Source organism: Malaclemys terrapin, chromosome 25 (assembly GCF_027887155.1).
Source record: "Malaclemys terrapin pileata isolate rMalTer1 chromosome 25, rMalTer1.hap1, whole genome shotgun sequence".
NCBI lineage: Eukaryota > Metazoa > Chordata > Testudines > Emydidae > Malaclemys > Malaclemys terrapin.
The window spans coordinates 5,030,138-5,044,957 of record NC_071529.1 but is presented as its reverse complement, the minus strand read 5'-3'; the positions used below and the strand labels follow the sequence as shown (position 1 = coordinate 5,044,957).

General features: G+C 52.9%; 1 protein-coding gene across 1 annotated transcript in view; it reads left to right on the top strand.

Annotated features, from left to right (window-relative positions):
- Nucleotides 1-14,820, top strand: part of LOC128829046 (alpha-2-macroglobulin-like protein 1) — a 69,065-nt gene that overhangs the window by 24,247 nt on the left and 29,998 nt on the right. The window contains 7 exon segments of the mRNA XM_054014165.1: nt 1,128-1,191; nt 1,335-1,480; nt 3,132-3,150; nt 3,153-3,271; nt 7,580-7,798; nt 11,488-11,605; nt 14,273-14,426. Of these exon segments, the coding sequence (XP_053870140.1) occupies nt 1,128-1,191; nt 1,335-1,480; nt 3,132-3,150; nt 3,153-3,271; nt 7,580-7,798; nt 11,488-11,605; nt 14,273-14,426 (839 nt within the window).

Sequence of the window (14,820 nt, the reverse complement as noted above, 5' to 3'; positions counted from 1 at the left end):
CTTGTAACCCAGTGTGCCTGGGGCAGCCCTCACTGGAAATGCCAAGGTCAGGGCAGGCTGCAAAAAAACAGCAGATTCTCCCAAAACTGGTGGTTCACACTGAAGTTGGACTCACCAACCAGTCGCAAACTGCTCCTGTTTCCCCACTCTGGTTATCAAGAAGCTAAAAAAGAAATCACACAACCCCCTTTACTGCATTCCAGTTCTCTGGCTTCCAATCAGCACCTAGGTCCAGGACAGTGAGAAGTCATTTAAAACCTCTGCTCACTATACAAAATGTTCTTCTGACCCCAAAGGGTCAGCCATGTCACCAAGCCAATATTAGTTTGGATTTTACCCAAAATATCACGCTGCCAGCCAGTCCTTTAGTGTCTGAAACAAAAGGTTTGTTATAAGGAAAAAAGAAAGAACAAGAAGAGAGTTGTTAAATGGTAAAACAATCACATACAAACAGAGACTTCAAAGTGCATATATCAGGTTCTGAGCAGTATTGGTGAGTTTGCTGGCTTGAAGTCCCTTTGGAACAGATCCTCAGCTTGAATGTGTCATTCAGTCCTTTGTTCAGTGCTTCATTTGTAGAAAAGTTACTCCTGAGGTAAGAAGCAGGAATGGAGACAAAATGGAGAAGACGCAGCTGCCCTTTATATTCCTTTTGCCATGCAACTGGTACTTCCTTTATCCCAAACACAAGCTGCACAGCACATGGCATGGAAAAGCCTTAGAGTTCTCTGTCCACCAGCCTGCCCCTACATGCCTTGCTGGCTCCTAAGGTGTATCCCCTAGTTCCTTTCAATAGGTTCACTGTCGGGCTATGACCCATGATGAGCCATCGAAAAGGCTCGGCAGTGCTGATGCCAATCTGTCTGGGGGTGTCACCCAGAACCACAGCCTGAGTTTTGAAATACAGATGTACCACACAGACCTAGAACACAATACAAAGGTGATACAAACATATAAACAAGATCCTCATACTTGGCAAATCACACCATTTCCACAGACACCTTCCATGGTATATCTGGTCAGATTCCCTGCAATTTTATAATGTTGGTACCAACAATACCATAAAGTGTCTCCCAGATTCCACACAGCGTCACACAGCTCAGTAACCCCCGTCTCCTCCTCCGCAGGTCGTGGCCAAGGGAGCCATTGCCAGTATCCTCCACAAGGGGCTGGACCTCAGAGAGGGGGCTGGTAAGTGTGGGGGGAGGGGTCTGTGCAGATAGGGGGTGCCCAGGGGGAAACTGGGGATTGAGCCCCTTGAGCTGGGCCGGGCTGGGGGAGGGGGCTCTGCTGGCTGGGCCTGACTTCCCCTGGGTGTTTCCCACCGTCCCTAGGGCTGAAGGGCTCCTTCTCCGTGGAGCTGCCCGTCGGTGCTGACCTGGCTCCCGCTGCCATGGTGCTGGGTTACACAGTGCTGCCCGATGGCGAGATGGCTGCCGACCGCACCCAGCTGCACATGGCCAAGTGCCTCCCGAACAAGGTGAGCATGGGGCAGAGGGGCCTTGGGGGTGGGGGAATCACTCCCTGCCCCATAACAGGAGCCCTGAGCAGAGGCATCGCTGGGTGCCCTCGGCCCCTCCCTTCCCCGGCCTTACAGCAGCACCAGGGTCGTTGCGGTAGTGCCAGCTCTGGTGAATTGATCACTAACCATTTCGCCCCCACCTGTAGGCGTTCCCGCGGTGACAGGAAGAACTCCGGCCCCCGCACAATGTAGGCGCAGGTGCCTGCCATCCCCCCCTCCCATTCCGCTCTCCCTGGCCACAGCAAGTATCTGCTCCCCCAAACCCTTCCTGCCTCCCCCAGCCAATCCTGTTTCCCCCGTGGACTCAGCCTCTCACTCCAGGCCCAGCAGGTACCTGCTGCCTGCCTGTCCCACCCCTCGCCTCCCTGTCCCCAGCTCCCCAGAGCTCCTGCTTCTGTCCCTCTCATCCCACTGGCCAGGACCCGGACCCTCCCCGGCCCCCTCTGGGCTCCCTGGCAGGTACCTGCTGCCCTGAGCCCTCCCCACTCCCCAGTCTCCGCAGCCACTTGCTCCTCCAACCCCCCAGAACTTCTGCCACCTCAACCCTACCCACTGCCCATCCTCCAACCCGCGCCTGCCCCTGCTCACCCTGGGAGATTCCTGGGGTAGGAGGCAGGATATGGTGGTCTGAGCCCGCTTCCCCTCCGGAGGCTTGCAAGGATGGCCAGCTGGCCATATTTCTTTACAGGGCTTCTAAGGGGGCCGCTGCCCCTCCAGTCGACTGGGGCACCAGTGTCATGAGGGGAAGGGCCCCTCTCCTCCTCTGGACCGGAAGCCGACTCCCACTGTTAGCCAGATGAGCAGTAGAAACTCCCTTCATGAAGGCTGGGACTCCCCTCTCTGGGCAGCCAGCAGGGGGACGTCCCTGTCATTGAGAAAAGCTTTTGCCAGGGACCAGCCGTCAGCCCCCTCCCCACTGCACATAGGGGTCAGTTGGGGAGAAGGCCCCACTCCTCTGGGACTAGGGAGGTCAAGATACAGAATTCCTCCTCCTCCTCTCCCCTCCATCTTGTAGGGGCCTGGCTGAGTCCTTCTGCCTCCTCTCACTTCACACCCATTGCCCTGGGGGTAAGAGTGACCCTTCTGCCCCCCTACCCCCCAGCCCGGGGAGGCAGTGCACTGTTACCCGGAGGCATTTCAATGCCCCCCTCGGAAATGGCGGCTGCCCCCCCATCCCCCGGCAACTGGCATCTGCTTGGTATTGGGAGGGGCAGGGGGAGCGGAGAAGTCAGAAGACAGACTGCAGCCCAGGGCTTCGTCCTTGTCAAGAATCTCAGAACTTTTGGGGGGTCTGACTCATGAGTTTTATCTGGTGGGGCTGGTGATCCTGTCGTATTCCTACCCACCTGCCCCTCCTACACACACACACCCCTCGGGGGGCCAAGAATAACTGCAGCTCCCTGAGCCGTTCCATGGGGGCGCTCAATGAGTCTGGGCTGCCTCAACCCCCCACCCCCAGCACCGACTCCCAAAGCCCCAGCCCTTCAGCCAGCGGGGCCTGGGGCCAGAGTGACACTCGGTGCCTGCCCCCGCCCCTGCCCAGGCCTGTCTCCTCCTGCCCCTGGGGGGTCTCTCTCCCCCTCCCCTGTGACACGTTGTGCCTCGCCAGGTGAAGCTGACCTTCTCGCAGGACCGGGCTCAGAGCTCCAGCTGCGGGTGCAGGCTGACCCCGGGTCCCTGTGCGCCATCCGCGCCGTGGATCAGAGCGTGCTGCTCATGAAGCCCGAGGCCGAGCTCAGTGTCGACATGGTGAGTCCAGAGCCGGTCGCCCGGACCTCCCCCCGACGAGTCCTCCCCCCTCGCAGGGAGGGGCAATGCACGATCACTGGGGGACACCCCTCGAGGCCACCTCCCCCTGGTCTGAGGGCTGTTCCCATGGCACTTTACACCCCCTAACTCTGGGGGATCCCCGCTTGCCTTGCCTGTTCTCCCATCAGCCCTTGTAGTGCCCCCCTCCCAGCACCCTCACCCCGGCTCCGGCTGGGAACATGGAGCTTGGAGCTGAGATAATGGCCGGGGTAGGAGCTGAGATAATGGCCGGGGTAGCCGGAGCTCGCTCTCCAGAGTAGAGCTGGTCCCCAGGGGCAGGGGCAGGGGCAGGAGAATTTCCTTCCTCCCATGTACAGCAGGGGACAACTGGCCAGGTGCATTGTGGGAATTGTCCCTGCCTGGGTGATACAGAATCGCACTCGGCCCGTCACTGGCGCCTGCCGTCCAGGGGCTCACGGGCTCTGCACACAGTGAGTGAAGCCTCCCAAGCCCCATGGGGCAGCAGGAGACAGCACTTGATGGGCCAGTTATTACCCTGAAAACAGAATTAAGGTACCCCCAAAATAGCCCATCTATTGCCCCCTCCTGGGTTTACCAAGGGTTCCCTCACAACAGCCCACCTGTTATAATCACACCAATCTGTTCTTGTCATGTATGGGTTCCCAGGGTGACGGAGGAAATACCTGGAGGACACTGATACAGCCTTCCAATAAATGAATGACACAAGCAGTGTTCTTTTCCAAAACAAGGCACCTTTTATTGGTGCAAACAACAATCCCTGACACAATAATAATCAAAACAAGTTAAAGAGTGCTCCAAGCCATACTGCCTTACAGTTTGAAGTGATGCTAGGTGATGTGCCCGCTTCAGATGGCCCGTCTTCCACAGGTGGCTGAGAGCAGTTCTTGTGTGTAATACCTGAAGAACATCTATAAATTGCTCTCACAATCAACACAACACACACATTCATCTTTATTAACTCACATACACACACGGACACTCCAATTGTGCTTTGGCCTTCCTGATTACATCCCTGCGTGCTCGAGCAATATTTTTATACTCCTCCCTAGTCATCTGTCCATGTTTCCACTTCTTGTAAGCTTCCTTTTTGTATTTAAGCTCACTGAAGATTTCTCTGTTAAGCTAAGCTGGTCGCCTGCCATATTTACTATTCTTTCTGGACATCGTGATGGTTCGTTCCTGCGCCCTCAGTAAGGCTTCTTTTAAATACAGCCAGCTCTCCTGGACTCCTTTCCCCCTCCTGTTATTCTCCCAGGGGATCCTGCCCATCAGTTCCCTAAGGGAGTCAAAGTTTGCTTTTCTGAAGTACAGGGTCCGTATTCTGCTGCTCTCCTTTCTTCCTTTTGTCAGGATCCTGAACTCAACCATCTCATGGTCACTGCTGCCCAGGTTGCCACCCACTTCTACTTCCCCTACCGACTCTTCCCTGTTTGTGAGCAGCAGGTCAAGAGGAGCACGCCCCTAGTTGGTTCCTCCAGCACCTGCACCAGGATGTTGTCCCCAAACACTCTCCAAAAACTTCCTGGATTGTCTGTGCACTGCTGTGTTGCTCTCTCAGCAGATGTCACAGTGATTGAAGTCCCCCTTGAGAACCAGGGCCTGTGATCTGGAAACTTCTGTTAATTGTCAGAAGAAACTCTTGTCTACCTCATCCTCCTGGTCTGGTGCTCTATAGCAGATGCCCACCACGACATCACCCTTGTTGCTCTCGCCTCTAAATGTAACCCAAAGACTCTCAACAGGCTTTTCTGCAGTTTCATACTGGGGCTCTGAGCAGTCATACTGCTCTCTTACATACAGTGCAACTCCTCCACCTTTTCTCCCCCTCCTGAACAGTTTATACCCATCCATGACGGGTGGGGTAACTCACATGACTGGAGCACTAAGTCTCTGTTATTCCAGTCACATCATAGTTCCTTGACTGTGCCAGGACTTCCAATTCTTCCTGCTTGTTTCTCAGGCTTCTTGCGTTCGTGTACAGGCACCTAAGATAACTAGCCGATTGCCCTGCTTTCTCAGTATGAATCAGAGGCCTCCCCACTTCACCCTCTTCCTTGTGATTCCTCCTGGTGTCCCACTGCCCCACTTACCTCAGGGCTTAGGTCTCCATCCCCCGGTGAACCTAGTTTAAAGCCCTGTGTCTCGAGAACCAGGAAGCCTTTCTGGGGGCAGATTGGGACCCGCAGTACGCTCACTGATTTGGTCCCTCTGCTGCCTGATAGCTGATGGCTTTGTTCACCTTGTGTGTAAATTGCCTGTCCTTGTGCTCTGCCTGTAACCAAGCCAGTCAGACAGGGGACTCCCCAGTCCTTTGGCGAGGGCAGACGTGGTGCATGTGTGGCCTCCCCCACACACGTTAACAAAATGCTTCTCGCCACATCCCTGCTTCTTTACACACACCCCGTACATACCTCACCCAGTGATTTTGGGAGCAGCGAGTCCCAAGTTCACATATGATGGTTTTCATGACATTCTCTAGGGACATATCCTGCCAACAGTGTGTTGGGGGTAGTGAGCATGTCAAGTTTGAGGTGAGTTATAGTACGGTGGGCCTCTGCCAGCTGGCATGGAGGGGCACTGTGATGGGTTCCCCCTGGGTGCCACTTGGAACTGGGACATCACTGAGCCCGCCTGACCCACAGCATGAGCTCCCTTCACACTGTATTGCTGGGGCAAGCCAGCCAAGCCCTTCCCCAGGCTTCGGACTGCATTTTACCAGCACACACACAGGTAGGGACACACCCATCTGCAGAAACACACAGACACTGAAATCAGCTCTGCATGGAAAGGCTCAGCTAAGGATTTGCCCAGCACTCAAGTGCACACCCCCCTCTAGAGGAGAAACCCAAAATTGTCCCACCCTGCACTGCACAGAGAACTATACAGCGTAAGCTCATTGAAATTCGCCCCCTTCCTCAATGTGGAGAGATATGAAACAGCTTTTTGCCCCCCCAGTTATGAATTCCACACACTGGGTTAAGACAAAACAAAACAAGTTTATTAACTACAAAAGGTAGATTTGAAGTGATTATAAGGGCAAGCAAAGAGATCAAAGCAGATTCCCCAGCAAATGAAACAAACACGTAAGCTAAGCTTAGTATACCAAAGAAACTGGTTATAACTAGCACATTCTCACCCTGAGTGTTATTTTAGGCACACTGCAGAGATTCTTGTAGGCCAACTGCACTGGCCTGCAGCTTAAATCTTCAGATATTTTATTCACAGACTAGTCAACCTTCCAGCCTGAGTTCAGTCCTTCCCTCCGTCAGTCTTTTTCTTAGATGTTAACAGCAGTCATCTTGGGTGGGGATGCAGCGAAGAACAAACTACAATTATGTCACTTCTCTGCCTTACATAGGTTTTACGTATGGCCGGAATCCTTTGTCTTCCAGTGTGATTCCCACCCCCAGTAGTAGAAAAGTACTAATTTTACCATGGAGTCTAGTATCAGGTGTCATGATCACATGACCCTGCAGCCATAACTCAAAGTCTATTAGCAGCATCCACAGGAAGAACAGGAGTACTTGTGGCACCTTAGAGACTAACAAATTTATTAGAGCATAAGCTTTCGTGGGCTACAACCCACTTCTCGGATGCATCCAAAGAAGTGGGTTGTAGCCCACGAAAGCTTATGCTCTAATAAATTTGTTAGTCTCTAAGGTACCACAAGTACTCCTGTTCTTTTTGAGGATACAGACTAACACGGCTGCTACCCTGAAACCTGTCATCCACAGGAAGGCTTTCCAGGAAGGTGGGAGATTAGCATCTTCTAAGACCTATTGTTCTTCCTAATGGCTCTTCCTCACTGTGAGCCATCTAATCGGATTGCATTCTGTCTGGTGGGTATTCCCCAGGTGTAAACACACTTGTCATTGATACATAGTCAATATTGCTAACTTCAGACACAAATGTTACATGCATACAAATAGGATAATCATATTCAGTAAATCATAACCTTTCCAATGATATCTCACGTGACCCATTTTGCCTAAAATACATCTTAGTTATGCCATAATCACATCATTACACTATCTCTATGAAGAATATGGGGCATAGTGCCACAGGGCACTTAGGGTTACAGATGCCTACATGGGGGATGGGGCTGGGTGCTGGGCAGGGTGAGGGGAGGTGTCCAGGCTAGAGATGAGGCTGGGGCAAGAGCGGAGGTTTGTGGGGTGATGTGTTAGTGGGAGGAGGAGCAGGAGCTGGCTCTGGGATAGCTAATGCCTTGGTTTTGTGACTGACGTTGTCTGTTTTTGTCTTTAGGTCTATAACTTGCTCCGCAATTTTCCCCACGGAGGCTATCCCACCGCAGATCAAGTGTATATGCAATGTGATCATACACACATGAGTGAGATATCAAATATGCGAGAAGTAGGTCCAATTCTTACCTTCCATGGCTTTGTTTGGAGTAATGTTCGGAGGCGGCGCAGATGGACTAGCAGTTGTATCCCCCCTCAGGCTGATGCCTACAGCCTGTTTAAGGTAGGGTTGGGCCTGGCCAGGCCTCACGCTCCTTTGTAGCCTGAAAGGACTAAACTGGCTCCGATGTGCCCAGAGCTGCTGGCATCCAGGGGTGAATCCCACCAAATGGTCCGGCCTGTTCTAATGAATCCCCAGGGATGCTCCTAGCAAACTCGGGCCTGGGATACACCTCCCCAGCCACCTTCAGACAGGGCCCAGGCCCTGGGACAGATCCCCGGCGTATCCAGGGAGCAGGAACGCCCCATCCCACCCCACTCCTGGGCACAGTGATATTACATGTGGTGCTGGCAGCGCCACATCCAGTTACAGTTCTCTGGCACTTCCCTTTAGAAGTTTTCAGTTCTTGTAACTTTGTCAGACTGAAACGTTTGGGGCTGAAATTTCCCCAGCCAGGGGTCGGCCTCAGGCTGAACTTTCTGAGGCATTTCAGCTAACACAGCTCAGCAGTTGCTCAGAAGAGGAGATGGGGAAAATACTCGGTTTTCCCATGATAAAATGAAGCTGTTTAATTGAGATGCTCCCTGCCTCGGAGCAGAGACTTGACCTAGGCCGGGAGGTCGCCCTGGGGTCATGGAGGTGCCCTTTGCCTTTCCCATGACTTGCAGCCCCCATTCGGCTGAATGGGAAGCCCCTGGCAATGGCAGGACCCACATGCCCAGCAGAGGCTTGGAGTTTGGCAGCATTATTCTGTGAGGAATCCCTCTGCACTGCGCCTGCTCCATCCCCTCCTACATGCCGACGGGCCTGCGTGCGCCTTTGCCACAGAGCGACTGAGCCTGCTCCCCGGGGCCACAGGGGCAGAGCAGGATTTTCCTGAAATGGCTCCTCCCTGTCAGCAGGACCTGCGATGGCACTGGGTGTGGGAACGGAGTTCCCGGAGATGGTGCCTCTGGTGCTCCCAGTGCTCCCCTGCCCGTCCCAGGCAGCCTGGAGGAGGAGGAAGCCACCTGAATGAGATGTGCAGAGGGGGCAATGAGAGGGTGTTGGTAGCAGGCGTGTTGGCAGGGGTCCAGCTACCTCCTCCCTCTCAGTTCCCAGACACAGTTCGCCGGAAATAACGATCCAGAGTCTAGTCTGCAGGGAATTCAGTGGGTTTATTGGTGCAAGCATGTTCCAAAGGCCTTCAACCCAGTCAGGCTATTTCTATGTGCCGATAGAGTTTTCCTCTTCCCTTCCCCCAACTACTGTTCTATACGCCGATAGAACCCGCTTCTTCTCCTGACCCCTAGCTCCGCACGCCGACAGAGCTCCCTCTTTCCCCCCTCTCTTCTCGGCAAACTGAATTATACTTGTAGTGACCCTCCCCTGGTACCACCTTTCGAGTGTATGGTCCTGTTCCGTTCTGGGGGGTCCTGAGTCTGGGGTCGATGAGACCGCCTTTTGTACCCGATGGGAGGGATAAGGAGCGAGGTTTCTTTTAGGCATGGTCACTCCCTTGCACACTTTGCGTCTCCTCCCCTACAGTTACTTGGTAACTATTGCTTGATTAGCCCTTTATCTCCAAGGCTACCAGCTGCAGGGGAAAGAAGTCGGGGTGCAGCCTTGTGCTGTCACTTACATTCTCTCCATTGCTTATTCAACCTGTTTAAACTAAAAGCAAGGCTAGAAGCAAGATTATTATTATTTAGTCTTTACCCTATTTACTTCACATTCTTCTAACAAGGGGATTCAGGGACTGAATTAACAGGAATTGGGAGCCCACGTCCCCCTTTACAGACCTCTCCCTGTCTTTGTAGTGAACAATGCCAGCCGGTGCCTATCAGTTGTGTCCTCGGGAGCAGCTGGCATCCTGCCCTGCCAGAAGGAGGGATGGCGACGTCCTCCCAAAGCCCTCAGGGGACTGGGAATCAGGAGACCAGGGCTCCGTCCCAGCTGGGGGCTGCTCTGACTGATGGCAGCCTCCCCAGGGCCTCAGAGCCCAGTCAGACGGCCATAGTGGAATGGGCCGGGAACCGCCCTCCCCCTGCCAGCGCCCATACAGTGAGCGTGCTGCCCATGGCACCCAGCACTGCGCACACTGCGGCATCTAGGGGCTGCCTACTGGCCAAGTCACTCCCCAGAACTGTTCCCTAGGCGGGCGGGGGCATTGGGTTCTGAGCACCAGGGGACCAGATAGATGCTGCCACGGGGGGAACTCAGGGAGCGCAGCCGGCCCCATGGGCGAGTGCTCCACATTGCAGGGGGGTGGCAGCTCTGCTCAAGCGGAGGTTGAGTGTCTCTGGCTGTTTAAAGAGGAGTGTCTGAGTGCTCTGATATCCACAGCCCGACCTGAGTTTGCTGTGCCTCATGGCAGGTCAGGGTGGGGCTAGTGGGCCACATGTGGGGTCATTTGAGCGGGGGGCGGGTTAAGATACAGCCCCCCCCTCATAAAACGTATTTACACGATCGCCCGGTTCTCATCATGCTGTTTGCCCTGACGGCGGGGGGCGGGGCGGGGGACACCTGAACGGAGGCCCCAGAGAGTGAGAGGTGCATGCGCAGCCAGGCTGGGGCTCTGTGGAGCCAGCGGGTTTGCAGGCAGTCTGGTGTCACAGTAACCGAGGGGCGCCAGGGGACGTGCTGTGGCCCGTGGATCGCCGGGGTGCCCACGGGCTGTGAGTTCAGGCCCCACTCGGGGCAGGTTTCAGAGGCTGTGGGTTGTGCCCATTACCTCCACTCTGCAGTGGCTCCATTTGGAAGTTTTGCCCGAGACCGAAATCTGGGGTTGAGGGAGACGTTTTCAAGGGCTGTAAGAGCCATGTGCAGACACTGCCGTTCCTGCAGGGGGTTGCCAAGGAAATAAGCATGGAGCAGAGGGAAGGGCAAAGCCTCCAGCACCCAGTTAGGAGAATCCAAGCAGGCTCCTCAGAGCTGGACTGAGGCAGACTGGACCCTTCGAGGTTCAAATGCCCCTCTCCTCCTGTCGCAGGCACAGCTCTGTGTGATGGGATTCCCGAGTACACCCTAGAACTGGGATACTGCTGTGCCCCCTTCACTCTCCAGCCTGGGCTGTCTCTCACAGTGCTTTGCTAGTAACAAGCAGCAAACCCCTCCAGTCGCTGTGATCACTCAGCACAACAGCATGTGGAGCCCCCACCACCCAGCTAGATTGCATGAATGCTCCCAGAGCCGCATACGAATCACACAGAGAAAGGCACCAGCCAATCTCCCAAGCCCCCCGCCTTGCACCCCGGAACTGTACCATCTTGGCCTGGTCAGAAGCCTGGCCAGTGTAAATTTATTACCCAGCCCGTCCCTCCCTCGATGTGGAGAGGGAATACACTAGCCTTTGTATCCTCAGCTAAGATTTCCCAAGACTTCAACCAAAAAACCCTGTTTTCTGTAAAATGTAACACAGATTTATTAACTATAGAAAGATTGATTTAAGCGATTATAAGTGGTAGGCACAAAAGGTCAGAGATAGTTACTAAAGAAAATAAACAGTAAGTGCACAGTCTAAATCTAAACCTTATTACACTAGGCAGTATTTGGATCAAGCAGTTTTCTCACCGCACTAGAGGTTACGGTTCTTAACACACAGGCTTCCCCTTTTAAGCCTGGGACCAGTCTCCTCAGGTGAAGTCTTTGTCCTCCCAGCATTCTTGTTGCTTCCAGCGTAGGTGGGGGAGGAGAAAGGCCAAAGTATGATGCCACAGTCCCCTATTTTAGCAGCTCCTGATGCTTTTTCCTCTGTCTTCCTTCTCATCCAGGATGTGGCTTTGGAAATTCTCACCAACACCAAGAAGCCCCGTGAACATGGCAACTTTTCTTTACCTTTAGATTTGATAGGCCAGGGTGCCTGGCCTCACCCCGCATTGTCCTCACCAGGTCAGTGGACTGGGCACTTCCATCCCTCTTGATCAGCAATTCCAAATGCTCTCTCTGCCCTCTGAGGGAAGATGGTCCTGTCGGCTCATAGATCAGGCCTGGGACCTGAGTTCTGATCCTGGTTCTGACATTGCCCTTAGCAGTTCCATTGTTCTCCAAGAGGCTGGGGTGGGAGGGTTTCTCCAGTGTTCTCAGTGGGAGCTGGGCACACCTGATCATCTGACCCTTCCAATTCAGTTCTGCTCCTCCCCCTTCAGCTGGAAGCTCTATGAGGCAGGGCCTGCAATTGCCTGTGGAGGGATGGTACCCGACCTCCTGCAGGCACCACCCCAATACACATGCTAATCACACAGTGCCAAGTGGTAGTGACCACGGCATCGCCCGGCTCCTTGCCTGTCTCTCAGTGACTCCAGCCCACATACACTCGCTTCACACGGAGACCGATGGCTTTTCCCAGCCCTGCCCTGGGATCTGAGAATCAAGCTGGGCGTTATGGAGATGATCACATGGGGTCCTGCAATGCCCACTCGGTATTTGGTGGTTTCAGAAGAAATGCACTGAGCCTCTCTAGGCCTCCATGTCCCAGCTGCTCAGTGTGGCTAATGATTTGACCTGCCTGGCTAGCAGCTCTTTGTGCAGGGCTCTGGGAGTGCAACGTACCCTTAACGCTGCTCGGGGCAGAGCTGGGACTGAGCTCAGGACTCCCTGGCTCCCGCCCATGTGCTGAATCATAGGACTGGAAGGGACCTCAAGAGGTCTGTGGGCCAGTTCCCTGCACTCATGGCAGGACTAAAGATTATCTAGACCATCCCTGACAGGTGTTTGTCTAACCTGCTCTTAAAAATCTCCAATGATGGAGGTTCCACAACCTCCCTAAGCAATTTATTCCAGTGCTTAACCACCCTGAGAGTAAATTTTTTCCTAATGTCCAACCTAAACCTCCCTTGCTGCAATTTAAGCCCATTGCTTCTTGTCCTAACCTCAGAGGTTAAGAAGAATAATTTTTCTCCCTCCTCCTTGTAGCAACCTTTTATGTACTTGAAAACTGTTATCATGTCCCCTCTGTCTTCTCTTTTCCAGACTAAACAAACCCATTTTTTTCAATCTTCCCTCATATTTCATGGTTTCTAGACCTATAATAATTTTTGTTGCTCTTCTCTCTACTTTTTCCAATTTCTCCACATCTTTCCTGAAATGTGACGCCCAGAACTGGACACAATACTCCAGTTGAAGCCTAAGCAGCGCGGAGTAGAGCAGAAGAATTACTTCTTGTGTCTTGCTTACAACACTTCTGCTAATACATCCCAGAATGATGTTCACTTTTTTTGCATCAGTGTTACCCTGTTGACTCATATTTAGCTTGTGGTCCACTATGACCCTCCCAGATCCCTTTCTGAAGTACTCCTTCCTGGCAGTCATTTCTCATTTTGTGTGTGTGCAACTGATTGTTCCTTCCTAAGTGGAGTATTTTGCGTTTGTCCTTATTGATTTTCATCCTATTTACTTCAGACCATTTCTCCAGTTTGTCATTTTAAATTATAATCCTATCTTCCAAAGCACTTGCAGCCTCTCCAAGCTTGGTATCGTCCGGAAACTTTATAAGTGTACTCTCTATGCCATGATCAAAATCATTGATGAAGATATTGAACAGAACAGAACCCAGAACCGATCCCTGCGGGACCCCACTCGTTATGCTCTTCCAGCATGACTGTGAACCGCTGATAACTACTCTCTGGGAACGGTTTTCCAACCGTTATGCACCCACCTTATAGTAGCTCCATCTAGGTTGCATTTCCCTAGTTTGTTTATGTGAAGGGCATGGAAACAATATCAAAACTTTACTAAAGTCAAGATATACCACATCTACTGCTTCCCCCCTATTCACAAGGCTTATTACCCTGTCAAAGAAAGCTATTGGGTTGCTTTGACATGATTTGTTCTTGACAGATCCATGCTGACTATTACTTATCACCTTATTATCTTCTAGATGTTTGCACATTGATTGCTTTATTAATTGCTCCATTATCTTTCTAGGTACAGAAGTTAATCTGACTGGTCTGTAACTCCCTGGGTTGTCCTTATTTCCCTTTTTATAGATGGGCAAATATCATGCCATTTTCCAGTCTTCTGGAATCTCTCCCATCTTCCATGACTTTTCAAAGATAATCGCTAATGGCTCAGATATCTCCTCAGTCAGCTCCTTGAATATTCTGGGATGCATTTCATCAGGCCCTGGTGACTTGAAGACATCTAACTTGTTTAAGTAATTTTTAACTTGTTCTTTCCCTATTTTAGCCTCTGATCTTATCTCATTTTTACTGGCATTCACTATGTTAGACATCCAATCACCACCCTCCCTCTTGGTGAAAAGAGAAACAAAGACGTCATTAAGCACCTCTGCCATTTCCACATTTTCTGTTATTGTTTTTCCCCCCACTAATGTCTGCTGCATCTAGGACACCCACAGCCTGACCCCCCTCAAAACCCAGCCATGCCACTGGCTGCTCCCAGTTCAGGTCACATCTGGGCACGGGTCAGTGCCACATCCAGTCCCCGAAATGTCCCCAAATATCAAGACTTTACAGGTGCAAACACACATCAATTATCACCTGGATTAACCTCCAATACAGTGTGGGGTTCCCTCAACCCCCTTTGCATCTTTTCTAGTCATGACCCCTAAGAACATGGAGGCAGGTGTGGATATTGCAGCAGGGACCCCAGTGAGCAACACCCTGCCCATGCCAGAACCCAGCGTCCAGGAGGAGCCAGCACCACGTGCGTATTTCCCAGAAACGTGGCTGTGGGACCTGGTGCCTGTGGGGTGAGTGAGGAACTGTCACAGACCATCCCTGCGGAGCGGCCTCCAGGCCGGAGCTGCTGTTTTCGAGGGTCTGAGAGGCGGCGCAGTGGGGGGCGGGGGGCTGGCTGTCCGCGTGGGGCTGGTTCCTGCGCCCTGTTGCCAACGGAGAGGAAACCAGCACAGCAACAGGGAATAACAAACCCCCAGGGCCGTGGGATTCATCTCTTTACAGATGTAGCGAACCCACAGAGCGGGCAAGAGGGCTGGGAGCCCGGGCAGCACCATGATCCTGCGTCTCGCCAGCAGAGCGGGGTTCATGCCAGCCCCTCCCCAGCCATTCCCTGGATCCCGTCGGGTCGGCAGGGGCATTTATCTGACCCCATTGCCCTTCGTGGTGTTTTCATGTGTGCCGGGA